The 25122-nt window shown below is 38.6% G+C and overlaps 1 protein-coding gene across 1 annotated transcript in view; it reads right to left on the bottom strand.

The window, feature by feature from the left end:
• Positions 1-25122, bottom strand: part of PCDH15 (protocadherin related 15) — a 1343394-nt gene that overhangs the window by 204647 nt on the left and 1113625 nt on the right. The window contains exon 21 of the mRNA XM_035724230.1: positions 1710-2015. Coding sequence (XP_035580123.1) covers positions 1710-2015 — 306 coding nt within the window. The remainder of the gene's footprint in view (positions 1-1709; positions 2016-25122) is intronic.

Raw genomic sequence — 25122 nt, 5'->3', positions numbered from 1 at the left:
CTCCCTGCAGTCAGTTACCGACATCGCAACCAGAAGAGATGGGGAAAACACAGATTTTATGACATCATTTTCCTATCTAAAATCCTTCTTGTTTTCCATTCCATTTTGGGTTAACCCCACTCTCCTGAACGTGGTGAGAAGGATCCATACAATTTCTAGCTCTGTAGCTCTTCCCTGTCTCCTCTCCTCCAGGATTTTGAGCAGGTTCATTCCAATGCCTTGAATAACATTTCTTCCTCTTTGCTAGAATAACTCTTCCTTGCTCCTCAGTTCACAATGTAGAAAGCAACAATCTAAATCTCAAGACCAGATTTCTAAACTCTCAAGACTAGGTTAAGAGTTCCATCTGTCATCTCTGAGGCCCCTTGCTCTTAGGACCTCTGTTGCAATTATGGATTTACTTGTCTGTAAATCCTGAGAACTGAGAACCCCAGGGAGGCAGGAAATCTGTCTGGTCCATGTTGGAATCCCCAAAGTCTAGCAGAGGAGTTGGCAAATGATAAACACTGGAAATATGCGTGTTGAATAAATAGTTGAATAAATGAATAGATGAACAGAAGAATAAATGGAGAAATATGGACCTTTCCCTGGTTGGCACCAGCCTTTTTTAGATTTATTAAAGTGTTTTACCTAAATATTTTTTGAGTTGAATTATGAAAAAAATACAAGTTCTTGAAATCCATGCTAACAGAGTTCGAGTTGTGGATGGCAGGTCAAAGAAGGACTAGAACCTTTTTTTTTCCCAAAAAAATTATACTTCATAGACATCTGTGTCAGAATTGAAAGGGGTGGTTAATTAGAATGCAGATTTCTGAGCCAACCTAACCTACTGAATCAGAATGTACAGAGTTTCTGGTAGTATTGTAGCCAAGGACTGAAAAAGGGCGTGGATGTGGGGACACTGTTTAAAAGGAGAGTCAGATCTCTGGAAGGAGGCCAGTTCATTGAAAGTGAAAAAATAATGGGTTCAGCAATATCCTTTTTCTGTAAAACATAGGGAAAATCTCTACCTGTGTATGTGCATATGCATATATATACATATATATGTACACACACACACAAACATAAGTATATAAGCACATACCTGGAAATGCACATTTACATATATGTAAATATGGAAGTGTTTCCTTGAATATATACATATGTAGTTATATATGCACACACCCACATAACGCATATTTACATATAGATAAATATGGGAATATTTATTTGAATACATGCAAACATAGGTATATGTGCACATACCTGCCTACATACATATTTACTTATATGTAAATATGAAAATATTTTATTTCATATTGTGTGAGCACAAAGATAAATGTCATAGAATACACTTACAAACTTAACACTGAGTACTCTAGAGGTACAAAGTGGGGGATTATTACATTTTTCTTTATAGACGTTTTGTCAATTTTTACAATAAATATATAGCATTGATTTTGTAAATTTAAAAAAAATTATCAAGATGTGTTATTTGATTTCTTGGAAAGTTACCTTTTCTCCTCTTAACTGTTGGTATGCCCTAAAGTAGGGTTGTTACATAAAACACGGTATGCAATATTGGAACGATACTTCTATTAAATCTTTACTCCTTGTTTATCTGAAATTAGAATTTAACTGGGTGTGTTGTCTTTTTATTTGCTAAATCTGTAACCTTATGGCAGATCTTCTAATGTGGGATCCAGGAATTATCTGCTTCCCCCACTCACCTCTATCTGGAGGAAGGTGGTCCCAGCCGGCAGGTTCTCCTCCACAACCACAGTGTACGTTGAATTGGTGAACACAGGACTGTTATCGTCTATATCCAAAACTTTGATGGCCAGTGTGAGCATTGAGTGACGGGGATGCACCGCTCCATCCGTGGCCACAACAACAAGCTCGTAGTAGTCCCTGACCTCTCTGTTAAGCTTCACGGCTGTGTAAATGCTCCCATTGGATGTGATGCGGAAGAGATTATTGAAGTTGCCCAAACTGTAGTGCACTTGGCCATTTATTCCAGCATCAGGGTCTGCTGCCTGAATAGAAATGAAAAACAGAGGAATTCACACAGTATATTTTGTCATGCTTTTTGCACATTACATTTTGCTATGGTGCTCTGTTAGAAGGGGATAGTTGACAAATCACGGCATATTTTTAACGTAGAATTTTTTTTTCTCTAGGGAGAAAATGAAAAAAGATAATGACAATGTAATGCAAAAGTCTAGAACTTGAAAATAAATGCACTGTAGTTGAATTATTCTTCATTCAGAATGACCATGACATACATTGATAATATCATTAACAATAACAATATTATGACAGAAAAGTCACATTATAAAAATACTGGATTTTTCCTGTACTATCATTTCTTTAATGATTTGGAATTCTAAATCAGGAAAACACATTTAGTTTTTAATTAATTTAACATAATGTACTAGATGACAACTTAAGACGCTATAGTATTTTTTGTGCAAGCACTTTGTATATTCATTTTCCTATGTATTTTTTCAAGCACTACATAGCTCATTTAATCCTCAGCATGTTCTTTTTTTTTTAAAGATTTTATTTTTATTTATTTGAGAGAGAGCAAGAGAGGGAGAGAGAGAGTGCACAAGCAAGGGAGGGGCAGAGAGAGAGGGAGAAGCAGTCTCTCCACTGAGTAGGGAGCCCGATATGGGACTCGATCCCAGGACCCCAGCATCATGATCTGAGCCAAAGGCAGATGCTTAACCAACTGAGCCACCCAGGCACCCAATCCTCACCATGTTCTTACGAATAAATGTAACTGTTCCCATTTTGCAAATGAGAGAACAATGTCTTATGGAATTTAAAGCTTTTGCTTAGAGTTACATAAAAAAATAAATATACAGTGCCCCAGTTCTTGGTATATATAAAACTGCTTAATAAATATTTGTGGAGTTAATGGATGTTGAAATAAATAAATGCATGAAACTGAGATTTAAAACTAAATCTTCTCCCAAATAAAAATGAGAGTCAAAGTATTGTAACTGGGAAGCACCTGCAAAGGGCTCTTCTTTAATATTAGAATACGATCTCCAAATGATAATTGAGAATTATTGATATTATAATAACTTATTAACTAAAAATTTTAAGTCACATAAAAATCACTTTGCATCAAATAAAATGTATACATTTTGAGTGAATATTCTTCCAAAAGAGTCTTATGAGAATTAATCTTATCCAAACTCAATTGTGATATAAATGATGACTCTATCAACTATTGTGCATTTTGTGTTCAATAATGTCACTGTTTTTCAAAGAAACTGGAGTAAATATTAGAAGCCATGAAATGTTATATAATTCTGCCCTAAATTGTTGCTCAGGAAAGGAAGGAAGACACTTGACTGCATTATTAGATATGGACACAATAAAATCACTTAATATCCACAAAGCCTGGACTGCAATAGGATGGATTTAATAGTACGAATGCAGATGTATATCCAATTTTACAAACTCTGGCAAAGCATATTGGGGGCACCGCTGAATGCTTATGTCTTGTTTGAAACGGTAATGTCCAAGATGTGAGAGTCATGTTTGCAACCGTGCTCCTTCTCTATGTCATAAGGCCAGATGTTCCAGTGGGATTTGCCTCTTTGACTCATCAAAACACAGATGCTTGAGGTTTAAGCCTGAGGAGAGATGGAGAAGGCATTGCAGGAATGCCCAAAGAGGAAGAAACACTGTGAACGAGTTGATGAGTTTCCATAGACGTACGTGCTTTACCTTTACATTGCGCCTAGAATTTTCCATACAAATTACTGACACATTCGTCAAGCTTGTCAGTTAGAGGAAAAAACAAATGACAACACTAACTCCCTCAGGGAAAAAAAAAAGAAAAACCCTTATTTTTTTGTCTGAAATCATTGCATAAGTAAATAGAAAAATGTACTCCAGTAATATAATATAAATAGGTCTTATTTTTTAACAGCAAAGTTTGTGGAATTTTCAGTGACTTTTTCTGTCTGTGGGAATCCTTACAATCAATCACAAAATCAAATCATTTCCATAACCAGTAATTTAAATGATTCTTGTTCAAATTATATTTTTATTCACCCATATAATGGAAGGTGTAATATATAATGATTCAATTTGAGTAATGTGGCTATGTGTGTATGCATACGTGTGTGTATGTATGTGTGGGGGGTGTTGTGTAGGTATTATTTTATACACCTCTAGCTGTTTAGCCAATATCTCCCCAAGAATGCCTCATACATATCTCTGTTAGTTTTCTATTCCTGCCATAACAAATGACCACAAATTTAGCAGTTTACAAAATACAAGTTTATTATTTTATAGTTCTATAAAAGTTCAACTTGGGTCTCGCCAGGCTACAGTCAAGATAGAGGCAGGGCTGTGCTTCTTTCTGGAGGCTGTAGGGGAAGCTCCTTTATTGGAGTTCCTTGCTTATTGGAGTTGTTGACAGAATTCAATTGCTTGAGTTGTAGGATTGAGATCCCCGCCTCCTTTTTGGTTGTCATATGAGGACCATTCCCAGCTTCTGGCCACCCACAGTCCTTGGCTCATAGCCATCTCCTCCATATTTAGAGCCAGCAACAGTGGGTCAAGTCACTCTCACACTTTTGACCCTCTCCTCTTTCTTCTTCCATCTCATCCCTCTGACCCATTCTCTTCCAGTTTTAAGGGCTTATATGATTGCATTGTGCCCCACTTGGACAATCTAGAATAACCTTCCCTGGGGTGAGCTCCTTAACCTTAATCACATCTACAAAGCTCCTTTTGCTATGTAAGGTAACATATTCACATGTGGGGCATATTTGGGCGCCATTATTCTGTCTCATAGAATCAGAAGCTTAACATGCCCATGAATGGACTCTTGGTTAATCCTGTGTCCATATCTTGCTTACCTTCAACCTTCTCCTTTCAGTAAATGGTCCTTCTACCAACATAATAGGTTATACAAGAAGTAAAGTATATATTTCTGAGCTCTTCCTCTTTTATCTTCTCAATTATTCATTCATCCAATAATTTGAGAAAAGCTTATTTAATACTATGTATGAGGCTCAGCTCCAGGCTGTGAGATACATAGTATATTAAGTTCCAAGGCCCAAGACCTAATGTCATTTACAGAATAATCCCTATCTATCCATAATATGTTCCTTCCCCCCGTATATAATATCTCACTCCTAACCACCTTGGTCTGAGCCACACCAAACACAGCTTAGATCACTAAATTACTTGCTAATTCTTTTCTTTCAGTCATATCCCTTCAGAAAGACCTTTTTTTAAAATTATTATTATGTTATGTTAATCACCATACATTACATCATTAGTTTTTGATGTAGTGTTCCATGATTCATTGTTTGCATATAACACCCAGACCTTTTATAAGAGAGAAAATAATGATGTCAGTCCTCTGTGTAACCTCCTTCAGTGATTTCCATTGCCTTGGGCAATAGTCAAACCTTTAACATAGTCAAGAGGTTCCACAGGAAATGCTGCTTTCACTGTGTTCTTTCTAACCTCCAAACTTCTCCCAAACCCTCTGCCCACAGGGCTCCTGCTATCACTCACCAGTCTCCCACTCATCTTCCAAGTGTCAGGTTAAACACCATTTCCTTAAAGCAGTCTTCTCTGATTCCTGAAATGGAGATTAGACTCTCCTGTTGTACAATTGCCAAAAGCTCCATACACCTGTCACTTCTGCCACTTTCGATAATTTCTAATTATGTATTTATCAGTAAGCTTATTTGTTTATGAGCTGGTCTCCTTTTGTACAATAAGGTAGGCCATACGAGTATGGTCTGGACTTTTCTGTTTTCACTGAATGCTCAATGCCTAGTATAGTGCCTGGTGCATAGAAGGCATGCAATAAATACTTAAATTAATAAGTGAATTATATATATTAAGATATATAAATGAATGTATTAGTACTGCTATGTAGTAGCTGTTAGAATTCTTAAATTTCTTTTATTCATTGTATATCTATTGTTTGGTTTTACTTTGGCTCTTACTTTATTATCCTCTGTGATTTTGGTTAGGAATCTGAAAATAAAAACTGCGGAATTATTGGAATTGTGTCTAATACTTTGATCACCTTGGTGAAACTATTGATTCTATGCTGAAAAATACCATTTTTAGAAGAACATAGCGACATTTTATCACAACCTAAACAAGCACATCACAAGAAGTAAATATCTTTATACTTTTAGCATTTTGTAGAATGACAAGGAGGGATTATGCACGTTAAGGTGGCAAATGACTGTTCTATAAAAAGAGATTGCTATATTGTACTAGTGCTCATTGGTCTAAGTGTTCCCAGCATACTATTTTTTTTTAAATCTGATAAAATTTATTCATTCAACAAATATGTATTGAGCACATTATGTACTATGTGCCAGATATACTTCTTTTTTTAAAATTTTTTTATTGTTATGTTAATCACCATATATTACATAATTTGTTTTGGTGTAGTGTTCCATGATTCATTGTTTGTTCATAACACCCAGCGCTCCATGCTATTTTTTGATGTCGTTAACTTTTTGTATGTCACTTTTTCTCTCTAGGTCTCAGATATCTCAACCATAAAATAAAATATGTGGAGTAGGGGCGCCTGGGTGTCTCAGTCGTTAAGCGTCTGCCTTCGGCTCAGGTCATGATCCCAGAATCCTGGGATCGAGCCCTGCATCCGGCTCCCTGCTCAGTGGGAAGCCTGCTTCTCCCTCTCCCACTCCTCCTGCTTGTGTTCCCTCTCTCGCTGTCTCTCTCTGTCAAAAAAATAAATAAATAAAATCTTTAAAAAAAATATGTGGAGAGCAGTTTTGAATCTCTTTTCCTACCATTACACATGTCAGAGATGAAATTCACAAACATGGCATAGATCATCAATTACTACATGAATAAGATAGACTAGAGCTACAGAAGGATTTTCTATAGTTGCAATGCCATTTTTTCTGTTCCATTGAATAAAATATATGCAAGTTTAAGTAAACAGACAATACTATAGATTTAACCTAATAATATTGGAACAATGCAAATGTAGTACCTACATTGGTAACCAGTGACTTGCACGACGCTTCACATTTGATTGTAACAACCCATTCTTGCAAAGTGCTGGTCTAGAGGACCGTGAGGACATTTGCTCTGACAAGAGACTGAGAGATAAGAACAAACTTCCATTTCAGAATGAACCACCTGCGTTCCCCAAACTGCCGCATTAAGCATATTTTCCCTTGGGAACTTCCCAGTGCACATTAGCTCAGAGAAGTGCTTTATTAAAAGGTCTTCTTTATTTAGGATTGTTGATTGGGCACTTCTTCCCCCATGTTTCATCTTGCTAAGAGGAAAGACATTTTAGCAAGACAACTGCTGTGTCTATTCCGTCTCCCTCTTGGGAGTGCTGAATTTGGTAGGAAGAATTGGGTAAATGTCTTCTCTAAGATCTGTTTGTAAAGACATCTGGTGGTTTGCTTGTGGAGCTGTATAAGCTCTTCCACTATGGATGCCAAAAATTCCAGCCTCACCCGTAGAAGAGCTGTGTGGGTGAGTTTAGCTGTGGGCTGCAGCATTACCCAACCGCTCGGCCCTCCCCCTAAGCTTCTTACCCGCCAAAATCAGTGGCACCCATCTGCCAGAGGCAAGCAACCTGGGCAAGCTCCAGGATGTTCATTATCATTATCTTCAAATCCCCCAGGTGTTTATAGCACAGTTTCCAAAGGGATTTCATCACAGACCCTTTTCCACTGCTGTTTGTTTAGCAGAATAGTTACAAATATCTTGAGGAACATACAGTTTGTTAAATCCTGCTATAGTTCACTGAGCAATGCCAAGAATAAGGCTTCCTTTTAATAATCTGCCCATGATATTGTTCATACAGTATTTCCAATTTGTACTCTTTGTTCTGCAGGACACACTGAAAATGACTATTGTAATGGTGCATACTCTCAGCTCTGTTGGGATTCTTAAAATGGTCTACAGTGAAATAGTAAACAGGAGAGAAAACATGAACAAAAAGAAAATATATGCTTTCAGCAGGACAGTGAGAGGATTTTTTCAAATGGATGAAATTGATAGATAAGGCAGTGGGGAGAGGAAGAAGTACCGGGTTTTAGCCACAGCTTTGATAAAGTAACTCTGGGGGTGAGTTTTCCTTATGCTACATTTCATGGAAGGTTAGTTAATGTCCCTTAGGATGCGAGTATGTTCTTTCAGGGACAAAAGTGAGAGGAGGTAAAGAGAGAAGGGGAAAGTCTGGGTTCAAAGAAACAAATTTGGGAAACTGAGATTAAAGAAAATTTAAAATGTTTTATTACTTCATAATTCCTGAAGTGTCATTACTATTTTAGTGAATGAGATGAAGTACTCAAGGCGGGGGACGTTATGCACCAGATTTAGAAATCCCGAGCAGTAGAAAGGTGGCCTCCTTTCAACATGTTGAGCAAACTATAGAAAGAAGCCAAGACTCCTATGCCTGGTCTCTTCCCACCCGCATTTTCGGCACTCCCTTACTATCTGCTCTCCTGTACAAGCTCTCCGCTCAGGTCAAATCAATTCTCTACATTTCCCTAGGACTCAGCATATACTTTATGACGTTTTCTTCAAGGCTTGCCACAACGATTCCTTTTTCACCTCTGAAATTCCCATCATCCATCCATTCCTCCAATCCTGGCCCCACCTCTGCCTCTTCTAGGGTAAGTTCCAGCATTTGGAGATCATGTCATAAATCAGAATTCTATACTTGACAAATGCCTCTTTGTATCAAGTTAGTTTACACCCTTTTCCCACAACCATGAGTCCTTTTGGAAGGAACCTGTCTCATTATTCTCTGTGTATTGGATTTTTCAAAAATACAGCAATCTCTATCTTATAATGGGATGATCTGTGGAAAGAAAATATCCAAATTCATATTCAACAAGTGGACTGTATAAAATAAATATTAGAGGGTTCATCTGCATAATGGAGCTTCATAGCTCGTCAACTGAAGTATAGAATGTGTATAATAAGTTCAGTATCGTAATAAGTGTGCCCCTCAGCCCTCCGCCCCCCACACATTTTGACCCAATTCACCACAACTTAGTTTACTGAATGCCTAGCTTCCATGAAAGGATGTACTTTTGATGCTCATGAAACAAAAGACCGTAATATTCTGTAGGAAAATCCTCTAAAATGTTAAGGTAATTGAGACTCCCATCTGATAGAGACAGAGGAAATAGAATGTTTGCAAAATGCTATTTCCTTCCTTTTCCATCTCCTAACTAATTCAAGAGCATAAATAAGGTCATGTACGTTAAGTGACATGGGCTGGCTAAGTGAGGTAGTTCCATTTCTTTACTATTAAAGATGAGTATGTAGTTGTTGGACAAGATAACCAAACATGAAACCCCTTATTATCAGCAATACTGTCAGGAAGTTTGCACTGATGCTTAATATCTAGCCAAGGAGCTCAGTGTGTGATGCTATAATGAAACCATTTATCTTCCCAGAAATCAATTAAAAGTTAATTAAAATTGTTAATAAGAAAAATCACACATTTCTTCTTTTCTTGTACTACATCAAAGCGATAAACAGTAATAGCTGCAACTTTATAATCATCTATCCATGGTTAACACATTTTGTAATATACACCTTACCATGGGGCCTGATTTGCGGTTACTTTGTGAATGCCTATTGTTTGAGAAATTGGCTGATAGTCTGAGGTCGAGTAAAGACCTCATTGGACAAAACTTTGAATATCTGATAGAAAAACTTCTGGAAAATCTTTAATCATTAAAATCAAAGTTAGAGTATAGTAACCAAAACTTCCTTAAGAAAGAAATCAGATGATATATAAGGGCATTTATTGAAACAGAATTTATTGAATATTTGTTAAGCACCATTTTATAGCATACCACTTGAAATGGGAGCTGGGAAATGGATTTCTTATACGTTATATTCATCTTCGCTTTTCCTCATTATCCTTTTAGAGTGGCCTACTAGGTATCCGGTCACATCAACAGAAGTAGAAGCCTATTGCGGGAGTACTTACACTGGGGGCTACCAACTCCATGGAGACCTAAAAGCGTGCCTCTTAACATGGTCAGAAAATACTGGGACAAAGCCTCAAAGGACAGTCTGAGATCTACAACCTCTTCCATTGAGAAGTCTCTGGGGAGACTACTTGTGCATATCTTCAGTGATTAATCTTGATTTGAAGTATGTTTTATAATCCCACCCATTCAGATGAATGTTTAGATATGAAATAATTTCTGTTTATTCTCACAAAAAATCAAGTACCTATGAAGAGCTTTGAGGACAGAAAGAAAACACAGCTCTTAGAAAGGTGTGAACTCCCAGGTAACAGCTAATTAGCCCGGTGTGAAGCCTGGAGGGAGCCTAGTTCTACTTTTTGCTTGTCCTTTCCAGCAATGTGAGAGGCTGTGTGCTTCTTTCTCACCTACAGGCGGGAAACACAGAAGTTGTTGGGCAGGGAGGTCAGAAGGAACGGTGGGCCAAGGCATCCTTAATGATATTCCTAATGGAAATACATTTTTGTAAATTGTCTAACAACTTCAAAAAGACATAAAATCGTTGTCTTTATTTCTTTCAAGAAGCTGAGCGATATCAAGGGCTGTGATTTTCAGGGTAAAAAGAGAGAAAAGGGAGTGAGTCAAGATGCTGGCGAATTTTTCCTCTTTCCACACAGATGCTTTATATTCATTACTGAGCCATGACGAAGAGACCAACTGCCTAGCAGGTAGCAAGGGTACGTGAGCCCAAATCACCAAAAACATAACCAGAGTGAATATTTTTTTAATCAAATATTGGAACTCTCAAATACTTAATGCCCCAAATTCTAGAAAACCCATGTGTAAACTTGTGATTTCTTACAGACTTCAGCTCTGGGTTAGAAGCCAAACCTTTCCCAGACCCGCTCCGTGGCCTTGGGTGAGTCAGTCACTCTTGGCTTCCATCCTTCATCTGTGAAATGAGGATGATGACGACCATTCATCTCACCGCCTCTCATGAGAACGGAACATACTTGCAGCATGCTTGGGACATACTAAGCAATTAAAAATAATACATTGATTGTTACATGTTTTTCAATATCTACTTAGAAACCATATTTAAAAAAAAAAAAGCTCCATTCTGTCCTAAACTTTTTTAGACTTATTTATTTATTATAGAGAGAAAGAGAGCACGTATAGGCGGGGGGGGGGGGGGCAGAGGGAGAGGGAGAGAGAATCTCAAGCGGACTCCAGACAGTGCAGAGCCCCACAGGCTCTATTTCATGACCCCGAGAACATACCTGAGCTGAAACCGAGTGGGTTGCTTAACTGACTGCACCACCCAGGTTCCCTTGTCCTAAAGTTCTTAAAGAATATTTTTGGGTAAGACAAATCAGCCTATTTTTATTTGGCTTATTTGTACATTTCATTTTCCTAGGGATCATTTTCAATTTTCTATAGTGAGTCTATTAGGTTCTATTAACATTGTTGTTCTCAACATTTTTTCTGAGAATTTGTTGTCTGTAGTAAGTAAAGAATTCAGATGTGAAATATCATCAAGCCCGTCCACACAGTGTTTTAGTGCAATAAATACAAATATAAGGGAAACTTACATGATCAGATGATAAATAGCAGAAAGGAGAGAACACTTTAGTTATGATAAACAAAAATGATGAACATATAAGGGTTTTCATGAATTAATTAAGGTGGCATTGTCACATGACAGAGGAATTTCTATGAAAAAGTATATGTGATGATTTTATGGATACTGCCACACTGAGAAGTAAGTGTTTGCTATGTTTGGCCTGAGAAAGATCGGTTGCATTTTTGAAAAATCAAAAATACATTCCAAGGGAATAATAGAAAAGATGATAACTTTCAGGTGCATTTTAAAGTAATTTCACCATGGATTGGGAAGCAAATATGTATGTCAACGGGTGAGTGATCATAACTTGATCATAAGTTGTGAGGCTTTAAAATCGTTATAGTGAGAGTTGAACGGGGCATGAGAGTTATTTCACACTAAACATTTTCTTACTTGTTGTTACTGCAGGCATCCTTCCAAATCTGGAAAGATAAATTCTACCCAGAGAAATCAGTAAATAGTATCCCCCAAATAAAAGATTTGACAGTGGCCCACATTTTCTTCCAAACCTATGTCTTTTTTAGTATTTTTAAATCCCTCCCACTCTACCATGGAGGAAACCTCAATTAAACTGTCTTGAAGGGCTCTGGGATGCCTTCCCTGGGCCCCCAAGTTGTAAGAGCTGCCCTTCCACTGAGACTCCCAGCCATTCTGTCCTTATTTAGCTCTAATGACAATGATGCAGGTATGTGCTTATCTCCTACACTGTACTTGATGCAACCTGAGAACACAAGAGATGATTGCTCGTAGCGGACTTTCGAATGCTTATTCTTCCTAAGTGGTCAGTGAATATTTGCTGAATAAGTGTTGAATTGAGGACTTCCTTTTCTTAAGCAGTATGTGCCTTCCCTGAAAGTTTTGTTGAATCTACCAAGAGTCAAAGCAATAACTACCAGTTACAGGATAAATCATATTTTCTCAGGACACTCAAGGGTCTCATTCTAACCCTTCTGGATTTACCTCCAGCAAGTCATCCTTTGATACCAACTCTATGTTTTAGTCAAGATAGTTTATTTATTGTATCAGTCAGCTTTCACACAATTCTGACACTCAGTGGTCTGCCACCATGGATGCTTATTTCTCATGTATGCGGCATTGGTCCCGGATTCCCTGCAGCTCTACTCTGACTGATTGTCTCCACTCCAGGAAGGAGGAAAAGAAAAAAGAGTTGAGATAACCGAGCCACATCTCCCTATGCTTCTGGATGGAATTGGGACATAGCACTTACACTCTCTTTGTTGGTCAAGACAAACCTTGTATGACCAAAGTTGATGCCACGCTGGGGATGCACATGCTCTCAGAGTGTGGGACAGCATAAACTGGGAAACAATAGTACGGTTGGTTCACCACTCTCTTTGTCCTTGAAACACACCAGGCTCTCCCACCTTCCCTGAGAGTTTGCTGTTTCTAAATCCTATCTAATTCTTCAAAACATGTCTCCAGGGTCACTCATCCTCTTTTTGGGAAGATTTTCCATCCAGCCTTCTGACCCTTCTTGCACTTAGCACAAACCTACCTACCTACCTTCCTTCCTTCTTTCCTTCTCTCTTTCTCTGTTTCTTTCTTTCTTTCTTTCTTTCTTTCTTTCTTTCTTTCTTTCTTTCTTTCTTTCTTTCTTTCTTTCTTTCTTTTCTTTCTTTCTTTCCTTCCTTCCTTCCTTCCTTCCTTCCTTCCTTCCTTTCTTTCTTTCTTTCTTTCTTTCTTTCTTTCTTTCTTTCTTTCTTTCTTTCTTTCTTTCTTTCTTTCTCTCTTTCTTTCTATTTATTTGAGAGAGAGAGCAAGAGAGAGCACACATGGGGTGGGGAGGCAGGGGGAGAGGGAGAGAGAGATTCTCAAGCAGAGTCTGTGCTAAATGTGGAGCTCAACTGCGGCCCCACCCATGACCCCAAGACCACGAGCTGAGCCAAAACCAAGAGTTGGCTGCTTAACTGACTGGGCCACCCAGGTGCCCCTAGCACAAGCCACTTTCTGTTGTTATTTGTGTCTGTTGTGAGGTCGAATACCAAGCATCCAAGTCATCGCTCACCTACCCATTGCCTAATGGGAGGCACCATTAGGGAAAAGATTCTGGGAAGGGAAGGTGTGACCAGTGGGAATATGGGGTGTGGACGGAAATGAGGAAGAGAAGCAACAAACAAAAAAACAGACACGAAGCCAATGGAAATAAACTATCTTTCTAGAGTTGGGTGATATTTAATGCAAATGAACTGAGTGTCAAATTCAGCCTGCCAGTTAAAGCAGTTACAACCTAGCCTACAGCTCTCTTAATAATAGAATATAAATTAACTCCAAGTGATTAAAAAGTAAGCATTAGGAAGAAACATGTAGCCCTGTACTAAAAATTTTAAATATTTATTTGTCACAGAATGGTAAACACTCAGAGATTAGGACTTGGACGCTTCAGGAAAAGAGTTTTCATCAGGTTCATTTTCAAATCCACAAAATAATGTTTCATGTTCATTAATGTCTTTATACAGTTCCATAGCAAGTTGCAGGGGCCAAGGGCAGGTTGCTCCAAGATGGACCACTTGGGCATACTGATTATTTTAAAGAGCAGTTACTTCAGAAACAACTGGAAGGACACTCAGACGCTCCTCTGTCCCCATGAAAGCAGGGAACAAATCTCCCGTATGAAAAATACTCTCATACTAAGAAGTAAGAGACATCCTTATCACCAGCAGGAGGGACTTTAGAGCCCAGAAAACTGTAAAAACAAACCTTGCTACATGTTTTACAACTCTACCACCTCAGCATACATTCTGCTCGGGATTCCCTACTAATCAAAGCTCTCTGTTCTCTTTATCCTACCCACTCTTCACCAATGTAGTCCCTTTGTCTAAAAAGCACAAAAACTACCTGCCTTGCTCATTTCTTTCGGTCTCAGTCTCATTATTGGGCCACTGTGCACATGTAATAAAACTTTGCTTTTTTTCCTCCTGTTAACATGTCTCCTGTAAATTTAATTCTTAGTCCAGCTGGAAGATCCGGAAGGGTAGAGGAAGAATTTTTCCTTCTCTACAGGCTGTCTTTCACGTTTCTCAAATATTCCCTATAGTTCTGCAAGGGGACAGGAAAACCTGGGGATTTTCATATCTTCCCCTCTTTCTTCTGTACTTCGGGTCTACTGTGTATTATACCATTTTGTGCAATGGTGGAACATTATATATGGGAATTGGATTTTGTTTTCTCACTCTCTACCTTTTATTCATCGAACAACTCAGTCTCAGCTTTTCCCTGTGGACAAACATATTCCAGGCCCTACAGAGAGGCTCACTTCACCAAACTAACCATGCTGTCTCACACCTGCTTTATTCTGGCACCAAATCCTCCCTCTACTTCCCAACTGGACCGCTCTCAGCCCTCGCTCCACCTCACTCCCAAGCACCTGCCCACATGGACAGCCTCATCCCATGCTCCTGAAGCTCCCCATGCACCCCTTCACCATGGGCCTAAATGCTCCTCCTCCAAATTTTACTACCAGAGACACACTGTATATCTCCTTATGTACATAGGTTTACTGTCTGTGATACATAACAAGACTTTTTTTCTTTTTTTTTGCCTCACAAGAACTGATTTTTTCCATTTTGGAGGTGACATTGAGAATGCATGCTCCAGTCAACACAAAGGCCTCTGTAAACTCCTAAAATAGCATAAATACACATCTTAATATAAGTTTTGTTCCTTCATTGCTACTTACAACAGCCCCTTTCTAAAACATTTTCCTAAACTGTTACCTAAAGTAAATCTTTTGGGGCATCTCTGGAGTTGTGGTCAACAGATACCACTTCATAAAGAAGGAAACAAGACAAAAATACCACCACTGTGGATTGCATTTTATATGATAATCTGCTTGGCTCAGGCATTTCTGTTTTTGTTTGTGTTTGCCCTGTCTGTCCAATTCTGACCCTAAGTGCTGTTTTCCTTTCTTTTTTGAAAAGTATTTTAAATTGTTTCCTCTATGCTTATTGAGGATATAATATTTTCTTCTCAGATGTCTTTATGATCCTCTCCATGAATCCTAAGTCTTAATTTTGTTTTGACCTGGCATTCTTTTGTATTAAATGTAAAGGTGCCCCAGGGTTTCCCCCAAGAGCCAAGAACAATCCATTCCCTAAATACTTCCTTTCCGGGCGCCTGGGTGGCTGAGTTGGTTAAGCGACTGCCTTCGGCTCAGGTCATGATCCTGGAGTCCCGGGATCGAGTCCCGCATCGGGCTCCCTGCTCGGCAGGGAGTCTGCTTCTCCCTCTGACCCTCTTCTCTCTCATTCTCTCTCTCTCATAAATAAATAAAATCTTTAAAAAAAATAAATAAATACTTCCTTTCCGTCTGTCACAGAACTGTGTGTTATAGTTTGTTCTTCCACAAATGATTTGCCTCTATCAGGGCTGGAAGGGAATCATAACTGGAAACTGGAAAAAAAAAAGTGACAGTGACTTTGGATTTTCTGTGAAATTCTCCGTAATTATATTTTCTGGAGAATATTCAAGTATTAGATTATCAGATGCACATCTAAGGCAAATGAAATAAAAATGTCTTTGGCCAATATGATATCCATCTAATGAGAGACAAATATCTCCTAATTCCCAAGCATTCTGAATAATGTCTTTTACTAGATAAAGGCACACATTATTTCCCAAACAGCAACCGTAAAATGAAAAGGCCTTTCTCCATTTTATATATTGTCACAGTCTTATTCTATTCACCTAGCCTGAGAATATCACTGGGGGACAGCCCAATATAGGTTCTGATCCCATGGTTTTATGTTACCATTCATCATTTTTTGGGCTAGGCCCCAAATTTGGCAATTTTTAGTTATGCTCCATTCCCCGAATGTGGGATGTCACCAAATTGGTAGGTTTAGAAATAGACGTTTTCTATTCATTCCTCTGCCAACGTTTCTCTGCTCATGCTTTCTCTCTTTCTCTTTTCCCTCCCTCTCTCTCTCTGAAATAAATAAAATCTTTTTTAAAAGAACAGTTTAATAGCAACCGGTCCAGCAGAAGGTTTTCCTGAGAATAATGAGATTTATTCTATGAAATTATGGTGATGGCTAACAACGGTCTTGTCACTATAATTAAGTGATATAAAAGAATTGGCATCTGGCATAAAAAATAGATAAAAATTGGAAGTTGAAATAAAGTATATTACTCTGAGAAGCCGAAACTCTATAATTTGTCTGCCAAGAATCTTTGCAGATAATAAAGAAGAAAGTTATTGACTCATTTCAAACTTAAAGTCTGAAGAATCTAAATGGAGCCGGAAGGCACCAACCAACATGACAAGTTTGAACCACTTTGATTTGGTATGCCCAGAGGAAGCATTACTCTTGCTACTTTTATGAAGACTGATCACTTTTGAGAGGAATCTGTCTGTGTGGACTTGGATGAGTATGATGCTGAGGACTCATAAAAACATTAGAGAAGACCATAGGCTCAAAGGAGCTTCTCATAAAAATGTTCTGATAGAGGGGAAAAGACAAGTGAAAAAGAGAGTGTATTTGCTATGTAACCACATGGTGAATTATGATACCCACAGGGAATATTTCCAGTTCAGGCTTCAGAATCCCAATAAACTAATCCTTCAGAGATGTCATAAATAGTGAGAAAACAAGCCAAAGAAATATTGCCTGTTTTTATTTATTTATTTTGTAGTCTGAATCCAGTTTAAAAAAAAGAAAAAAAAGAGCCTCCCATCTTTGATTCTTATATGACTTGAGGAAAAACACTTACATATAAGGGTCTTTGTTGACAAATTGTGTCTCCTGTGATGTGATGAGAGGTAAATTAGTTGCAGATGGTTTACTGGGGTTACCTTTAGGATCAATGAATGTGGAAAGCAGAGGAAGAAAGCCGGACTGGATTGAGAGAGAAACTCAACTACTATGCAGGGCCAACAACAGTGCTGGCCAATTCTGGAGGAGTATGGAGTTAGCACTGCGTGTTGGAGTTCTTCTGAATGGCCAAATGGCCAGTCTTCACATTCGGCCATCAGTCAGGATGTGGGCTGCACTGAGAAGGGTGTGACCTTGGGCAAGGTGGCTCTTTGCAGCTGAGTAATCTGTGAAGCTGCTGACCGCTGAACGATGTCTCCCTACATCACTCCCAGAAGCTAGAACATTCCATCCTTCCTTGAAGGGGCATCTGGGGGGTGCATCTCAGTCTCCAGAATGAGATTTGTATCTGTATGGCCTTTTTATTAGATTGGAGACTCCTTGTTTAACAGAACATAATGAATCACACACATGCACATACGCACACATGCATACCTAGAATCATGACAGTATCACTCATTCATTGTTTTCAAATGATATAATCATCTAGAGAGCTACAGGATGGCCTCACAGTTACAAAAGTCTGTGGTTTGATTGCTCTGACCTAAGCTAATTATGGTCTACTCCTATCCCCATGCCTAGAGATGTGACTCGTATTTTCTTTTTGAATCTAATTTTCATGTAACAGCGAAAGTCCTAGGTATGGTGAACTCTACATCTTTTCTATATTTTAGTTCTTACCAATACCCAGTAGACAGTTATTATTGATCACATTTTAAAACTAAGAATATTACAGAAAAGCTAAGAAACGTGTTCAGGTTCCTACAGGTAGCAAATAAGAGAATTTGAATTTGAATTTGGGACATTAATATGCCATCTGTTTGTGATCTTTCTTAAGGGGAGGGGACTGTTCTATTCAGTGTAGCATTAAAAGTTATCCTGGCTTAATGATGGACTGGAACCAAGAGATAAGCATTAAGATGACCTGGAAAGAATTTAGAATTCACTCTGAAATACTTTACTTATTTTAATTTTGGAAATTAGGAGCCATATCACAGAAATCCTCCCCTTGGAAATTATTATTCTACAGCATCTCAGAACTTACATGTATTCAGTTAGAAACATAGAAACCTCGGTTGCAGAAAACTCACATTCCTCCTTACCCTGCGGCCAGCTCATTTGAGTTGATAACAGAACGAAAAAATACTTTAGCGAAGTCAATGGAGGTCGTACCCTGAAGTCCTGAGACATACAGAATGCAGTGTACCCAGAGCTATAAAATTTCATTGATTCTTTTGAGACATGGAGGTAATCATTTCAAAATAAATCTACAAATCTTCCAGCATCTGTGCCTGTGTTTCTCCACTCTCCTTCTATGGAAACATCAGGGCAGACACTCTTCTCTGACATTCCCAGGGGCCATGCTCTTGGGGACAGGCTGTGCCTCTTTCCAGAATCTTCCACATCCCTCTTTCCTGAATCTAGCTGCATCAGCCTTCAAACCTGATGAAGAGTTCATCATTACAAAAGAAATAAAGAATTAAAAAAGTAACTAGTTCCTACAATGCCTCATCTTGCTGCAACCCCTTCACATGCCAGACTTTTGGTGGAAGAGAAAAGGTCAACATACATTATCTGCACTGCTATGCATGCTTTCATGAGTTATTTACCGAGTTACTTATTGTCATGCCAAACTTTCTTTCTTTTTCTTTTTTCTGTTTTAGTGTTTGCATTTTCTTGTATTTGGAGTGGTCTTCACAGTAATCTACTGATCCTTCCGTTCAGAGCATACACAACCCCCCCCCTCCCCGACTGATCCTTCCGTTCAGAGCATACACAACTCCCCCCCTCCCCGCCACACAGGGGCCCTCAATACATATAGGCCTCCTCGCCAGCTAGAGGAGGGCCCCAGTTTTACACATTCAGAGTCCTATCTTCCCCCCTGTGCTCACGACTAAACTTTTACTTTTGTATCTAATGGTGTGTTTATGTAGGCAATGTCTGATACTCCGAGGTCTGGGAGGTCCATGTGAGCAAAGACCCTTTTGTTTGTCCAAGCACTGTGATCCACACGTAACAGACACTTCGTATACCTGAATTCAAGGAATGGATACGTGAAAGATACAAAGAATCATAGCTGTCCAGCTAAAGTAGAATATATATTGAAGCAATCTATATTAAGCAGAAAAACATATTGATAAAATACTGCCATTTCCTCCTTTATAATATGAGACTCTCTTCAATAGGAGGTAGAGCAAAATATTACTTAGCCTACAATCAGAAACACCTGTACAAACACTTATAAATGTTGTCTTTGTGTTGGGTGAGGAACAGTACTCTGACCATTATGTTCTTGCCCTCCCTGGATTTTTATTTTAGCATAGTGCAGTTAAAAGAATACCAAACTTTTGGCCTGGAAAGTCCAAAAATTGTTATATTACCCTTTGTTCTTAATATCAGAGCTGTAACTTTTTCAAAAAATATTTTATTTATTTATTTGACAGAGAGAGAGACACAGTGAGAGCAGGAACACAAGCAGGGGGAGTGGGAGAGGGAGAAGCAGGCTTCCCGCGGAGCAGGGAGCCCTAAGCGGGACTCGATCCCAGGACGCTGAGATCATGACCTGAGCCGAAGGCAGACGCTTAACGACTGAGCCACCCAGGTGCCCCCAGAGCTGTAACTTTAATTGTTCATTTTAACAATATGTATTAAATACATAGTATTTGCCAGATACTATGCTTGGGGCTAAATATACAGAAACCTAAGATATGTCCCCTACTAGTAGTTACTTAATTGCTCTTAAAGATGTCACAATTACTTACTTAAAAATAAAATTAAAATCTAAAGTATTATGACAAATCTTTGTTATATTGTTACTAAATGTGTTCTGTGAATAAAGTTGGATGTTGAAGGCAGGTATTAATGAAGTGCTGCATGCCAATTAGACATAATTATGTAGATGTGCGAATATATACATAGTAATTTAGATACTTGTACAGTGCCTTCTAATATAAAAGCTGCTTTTATGTTCATTATCTCTCTTAATCATCACATCAAAACTGTAAGAAAGTTATTGTGATCAACTTCATTTTACAAAAACTGATGTTACAAGAACTTAAATAAATTGACCAATTTGTAGAGCGTAGTAAGTAGCAGAACTAAAACTCTAACCCAGATGTTCCCACTACAAAACTTGTGCCCTTCCTACTCTATACCAGTTTCCCTCCCCATCACTCTCTTGCTCTCTCTGTTCATGATAGTAGCCTGCTAAGCTCTATGACAATTAATATACGAGGGAATGTATGATACCATATTATACATGCCTTACATCCCACTGTTCATGCCAATCTGCTCATACTGCCTAAAAGTAACTTCATTGAAAACGATAGAGGCATGAAAAAAAAAACAATTGTAAACTTTGCTTAATTATTAAGATAATAAACACTAGTCTCAGATATAAAGTGGAATTAATCTTAATCTGTGTCAAAAGGAAAACAATTACATCTAAAATAACCCAAGGTAATCTATTCCGTGAGCTGATTTTACGTGAGTAGATACTTTATAAAAGCATGGCCCATCAGGATGTACTACAAGGTTCAGAGAGATAATGGAAAAACATGACCCTCAGACTAACAGTCCCATTTCAAATCTGGATTTTGAATTCTACATAAAATTGTCAGTGATCCGCATATGGCGTGCACCTCTATCCAGTTACAATGGCAGGTTTCATGCAAGCTGAGTGTGTCAATATCTGAAGATTTGGATGCAATTATTTGCTCTAAAACTTCAGCAATATCCTGTTGTTGCAGATCACTTTTAACCAGACCTTTTGGGATTTCACACAAATCGAAACAGGCAAGAAATCTATGGAAAGAAGCCTTGAGGTAGAGGTACACACTTTATACTAAGCATTGTTTGAAAATAGAAAGCCTGTGCTGGACTAGATGGAGAGGAGGGGGAGTAAACAATGAAGAGACAGAGGCATGGGAAACCCTTTTTACCTTGCAAGAAAGCACATTATAAACAACGGACATTTTCTCAGTGGAGCGTTTTCTAAAATATGTTTTTGTGTAGAGGCAGAACTAATGTTATTTTTATCAAATAAAACCAAATGAACAAAAATGCATTTAAACCTATATTTATATAATCATTTAAATGCTGAGAGTGGAATTAAATGAGTTTCTACTTCCTGCGTTCCCATAGCACTCCATACACACTGGTCTCTGCACTTTTCACTCTGCGCTGCATATAATGATTTGCACTCGAACTCTGCTATCTGATGTAACTTCTAAAAAGGTGGAGAACGTACTTTGTTCACATTTATGTGGTAGCCTCCAACTTAGTTTTCAACCCAGTAAATACTAATTTAATTGTTTTGAATAGTGTTACTTTTTCCCATTTCTATATCAGAAAGAATATATCATGCATAAAATACAAAATAATTATGTATGGATTTGAGTCCATCATACATGCTTTCATTCATTCATTCGTTTATCCCACATATTTATGGTCAAATTTGTGCAGGACAGCATTTTAGTGGTTAGGACACAAAAAATATGTTTCCTGGAGGATGGCGTGGTGATTTAGATTTGGAGCTGACTGACAATTCATCCCCAAGTTGAACATCAAGCCAGACAAGACTCGGATGGTAAGCAGCAAGCTTCTTAGGTCATTTATGATATTGATGTGGCCCTGCCAGCCATTTTTATGAAGGCATAAAGGACATGCTTTTGAAACGCATGGATGATACGAAGCCTAGCAAAATGGTTCATGCCATAGATGGCTGCATCAGGATGGAAATACATCTCAATTTAGGTCTCAAAATCAAGTGTAGAAAATGTATGTCTGCCCTTGCTACTACTACTTTCACACTAACTAGCAGAGTTCTTGTGGTTGGGGGTGGTGCCTTCTCTCCTTTAAGCCTTGGGAGACTCTATAAACGAGACCCACTCTCTCCATTTTGTAGATGTGGAAACTTGAATTTCAGGTAGAAACTCCTAGAGTTGCTAAGCGATATAGCTAGAATTCAAATCTCAGACTGTCTAACGCCAAGGTCAGTGTTCCTCTCCAGAATTTTCGGCTGCCTCCAATTAAGAGAAGTATGAGCTCTTCAGGTGGCTCACAGGTTCATACAACTCATCCTGCCACCTGGTGTTTGCACGGTGTGGTGAATGATTCACCTCTTGGAGTCTGCAGGTAGAGAGGTAATTATCAGTAGGTACTGCATCAAATTTTGCGAGTACTGACTAAGCTCATCTCAGAAAGCACTTGGAAAAAAAGAAAAAGAAAGCACTTGGAACAGTATCTGGCATGTTGCAAACAATCAATATAGGTTAATTAATAATGGCAATATTATTTTAAAATATTTTTTGCGATAAATGTTATATAATAAATGTAGCCGAACACCCACAGATCCCTGTGGAATGTAGGCAATCTCAAAAATCCATTTAGCATGATTCATTGTCACTTGTTTATTTCCAATAAATCCTAACACGGTCCCAGATACTCTCCTCACTTATTTCAAAAGCTGACAGTAAGCCAAATGCAAGAGGAAAAGAAAGTTGTGGAAGATACGATGTTATTGTTCCAGAATATTTTCTCTGAATATTTTTATCTACAGCATTTCTTTAAAATAAAAATTGAAAGTACCAAGTGTCCACATTAAGTCTGAGGAAGGTTTTATGCACTTGTGAATTATCTTTGGGCTCATGGGATTTGTGATTTCCAACTGAGTGACAATCAAAGAGAAAAATCAGAAAAGCAAACTTGCTTAGAAAAGTCAACTAAATTTATGTAACCACTGCTACTTTGTTGAACTGTGTTAATTCATTAATTTCTTCCTGTGAATGATGTCATTTCAATGCTCTAACATTGATTTTTCAGCCTTTTCAGAACCAAGGTACCTGCAATTTTTAGTGAGACCAAAACTGGAATGTAACGTTTTCTAGGTATGCACAGCTCCACCTGAAATACACGTCCCATTACCTAGAAGACGGTCAGGTCAAATAATTCAAGATTTCAGAGGGGAAGGTAGGTATTCTTGTTTTTTTTGGAATCTTTTTTTTTTCTTTAAAGATTTTATTTATTTCTTTGACAGAGAGATAAAGAGAGCACAAGTGGGCAGAGAGGCAGGCAGAGGGAGAAGGAGAAGCAGACTCCCTGCTGAGCAGGGAGCCCTATGTGGGGCTTCATCCCAGGACCCTGGGATCATGACCTGAGCTGAAGGCAGACACACTTAACCGACTGAACCACCCAGGAGCCCCTTTTCTGGACTCTTTTTGAAAAGAATTTCTTATTTGAAAGGACAAAGCAGAACCTGTTCATTGTGATATTGACTTCTATTTTGTTCAAGTATTCTGTTATTATTAACCGTAGTTACACTTCTGTACATTAGACCTCTGGAACTTACTCCTCTTCTAACTGAAAGTCGTCACCCTTTGATCAACATCTCCCCATTTCCCCACCCCCCAGCCCCTGGCAAATACCATTCTACTCTCTACTTCCATGAGTTCAATTTCTTTCTATATATGTGTGAAATCATAAAATATTTGTCCTTCTGTGAGTGGCTTATTTCATGTCATGTAATGTCCTCAAATTCATCCACATTGTCACAAATGTCAGGATTTTGTCCTTTGTTAAGGCTGAATAATATACCATTGTACATAATTACCACCCTTTTGGTTATGAACACTTACATTGTTTGCATTATTGTGAATAATGCTGCAATGAGCATGGCAGTGCAGATATCCCATCAAGATGCTTGTTTCGGGCACCTGGGTGGCTCAGTCGTTAAGCGTCTGCCTTCGGCTCAGGTCATGATCCCAGGGTCCTGGGATTGAGCCCCACATCGGGCTCTCTGCTCCGCGGGAAGCCTGTTTCTTCATCTCCCTCTCCCCCTGCTTGTGTTCCCTCTCTCGCTGTCTCTCTCTCTCTGTCAAATAAATAAAATCTTTAAAAAAAACAAGATGCTGGTTTCACTTCCTTTCTACTTTTTTTCAGATTGATTTATTCCAGAAAGAAAGAGAGAGAGAGAGAGAGGGAGAGGCAGGGGAGGAGCAGAGGGAGAGGGAGAGAGGATCTCCAGCAGACTCCCTGCAGAGCAGGGAGCCTGACGCAAGGCTTGATCTCATGACCCTTAGATCATGACCTGAGGCGAAGTCAAGAGTCAGAAACTTAACCAACTGCGCCACCCAGGAGGCCCCCCTTTCTATTTTAATTTCCTCTCTCTACTCCTATCCTGCCAAGTCTTCACCTCTGTGCCTCCTCCATTCCTCCTACCGGCATTAACCACTGTTCAAGAGAAAAGTCCTGCAAAGGAGAAACTGCTTAGTACCATGCCATTTGACAAAGAACACAAATGAAAATCAGTGAAGCATATCATAAAGAACCAATTTGGGGTAATTTCATTTCACTGTTCTATGGCTAATTTTTATCTACAATGAAATAGTAAGAAGTATCTGGTGTTGATAAATTTCTCCAAATGTGCTTTTAGTAATCCCATGATTCTGCTGGTATCCCGTAACTATACTATTTTTTCCTATTTATTATGTTGCTTTTATTTCCCATGGACTCTTGACTATATAACTAAATGATAAAGGAAGTCAAAGAAAGAGAAACAGATGATCCCCTAATGCACAGTTTTAGCTATAAAAATAATGGCCAGGTGGTAAACATCACAGCCAATTTCCGGCTTTCACAGAAAAAGAGTAAATTCTGCTCTGAAGGGACATGCGTTTGAAGCATGTTGGGCTATTCGGTATGGCAT

This window comes from Zalophus californianus, chromosome 15 (genome assembly GCF_009762305.2).
Source record: "Zalophus californianus isolate mZalCal1 chromosome 15, mZalCal1.pri.v2, whole genome shotgun sequence".
NCBI classification, from domain to species: domain Eukaryota; kingdom Metazoa; phylum Chordata; class Mammalia; order Carnivora; family Otariidae; genus Zalophus; species Zalophus californianus.
This window is presented reverse-complemented; position numbering and strand designations above follow the sequence as displayed.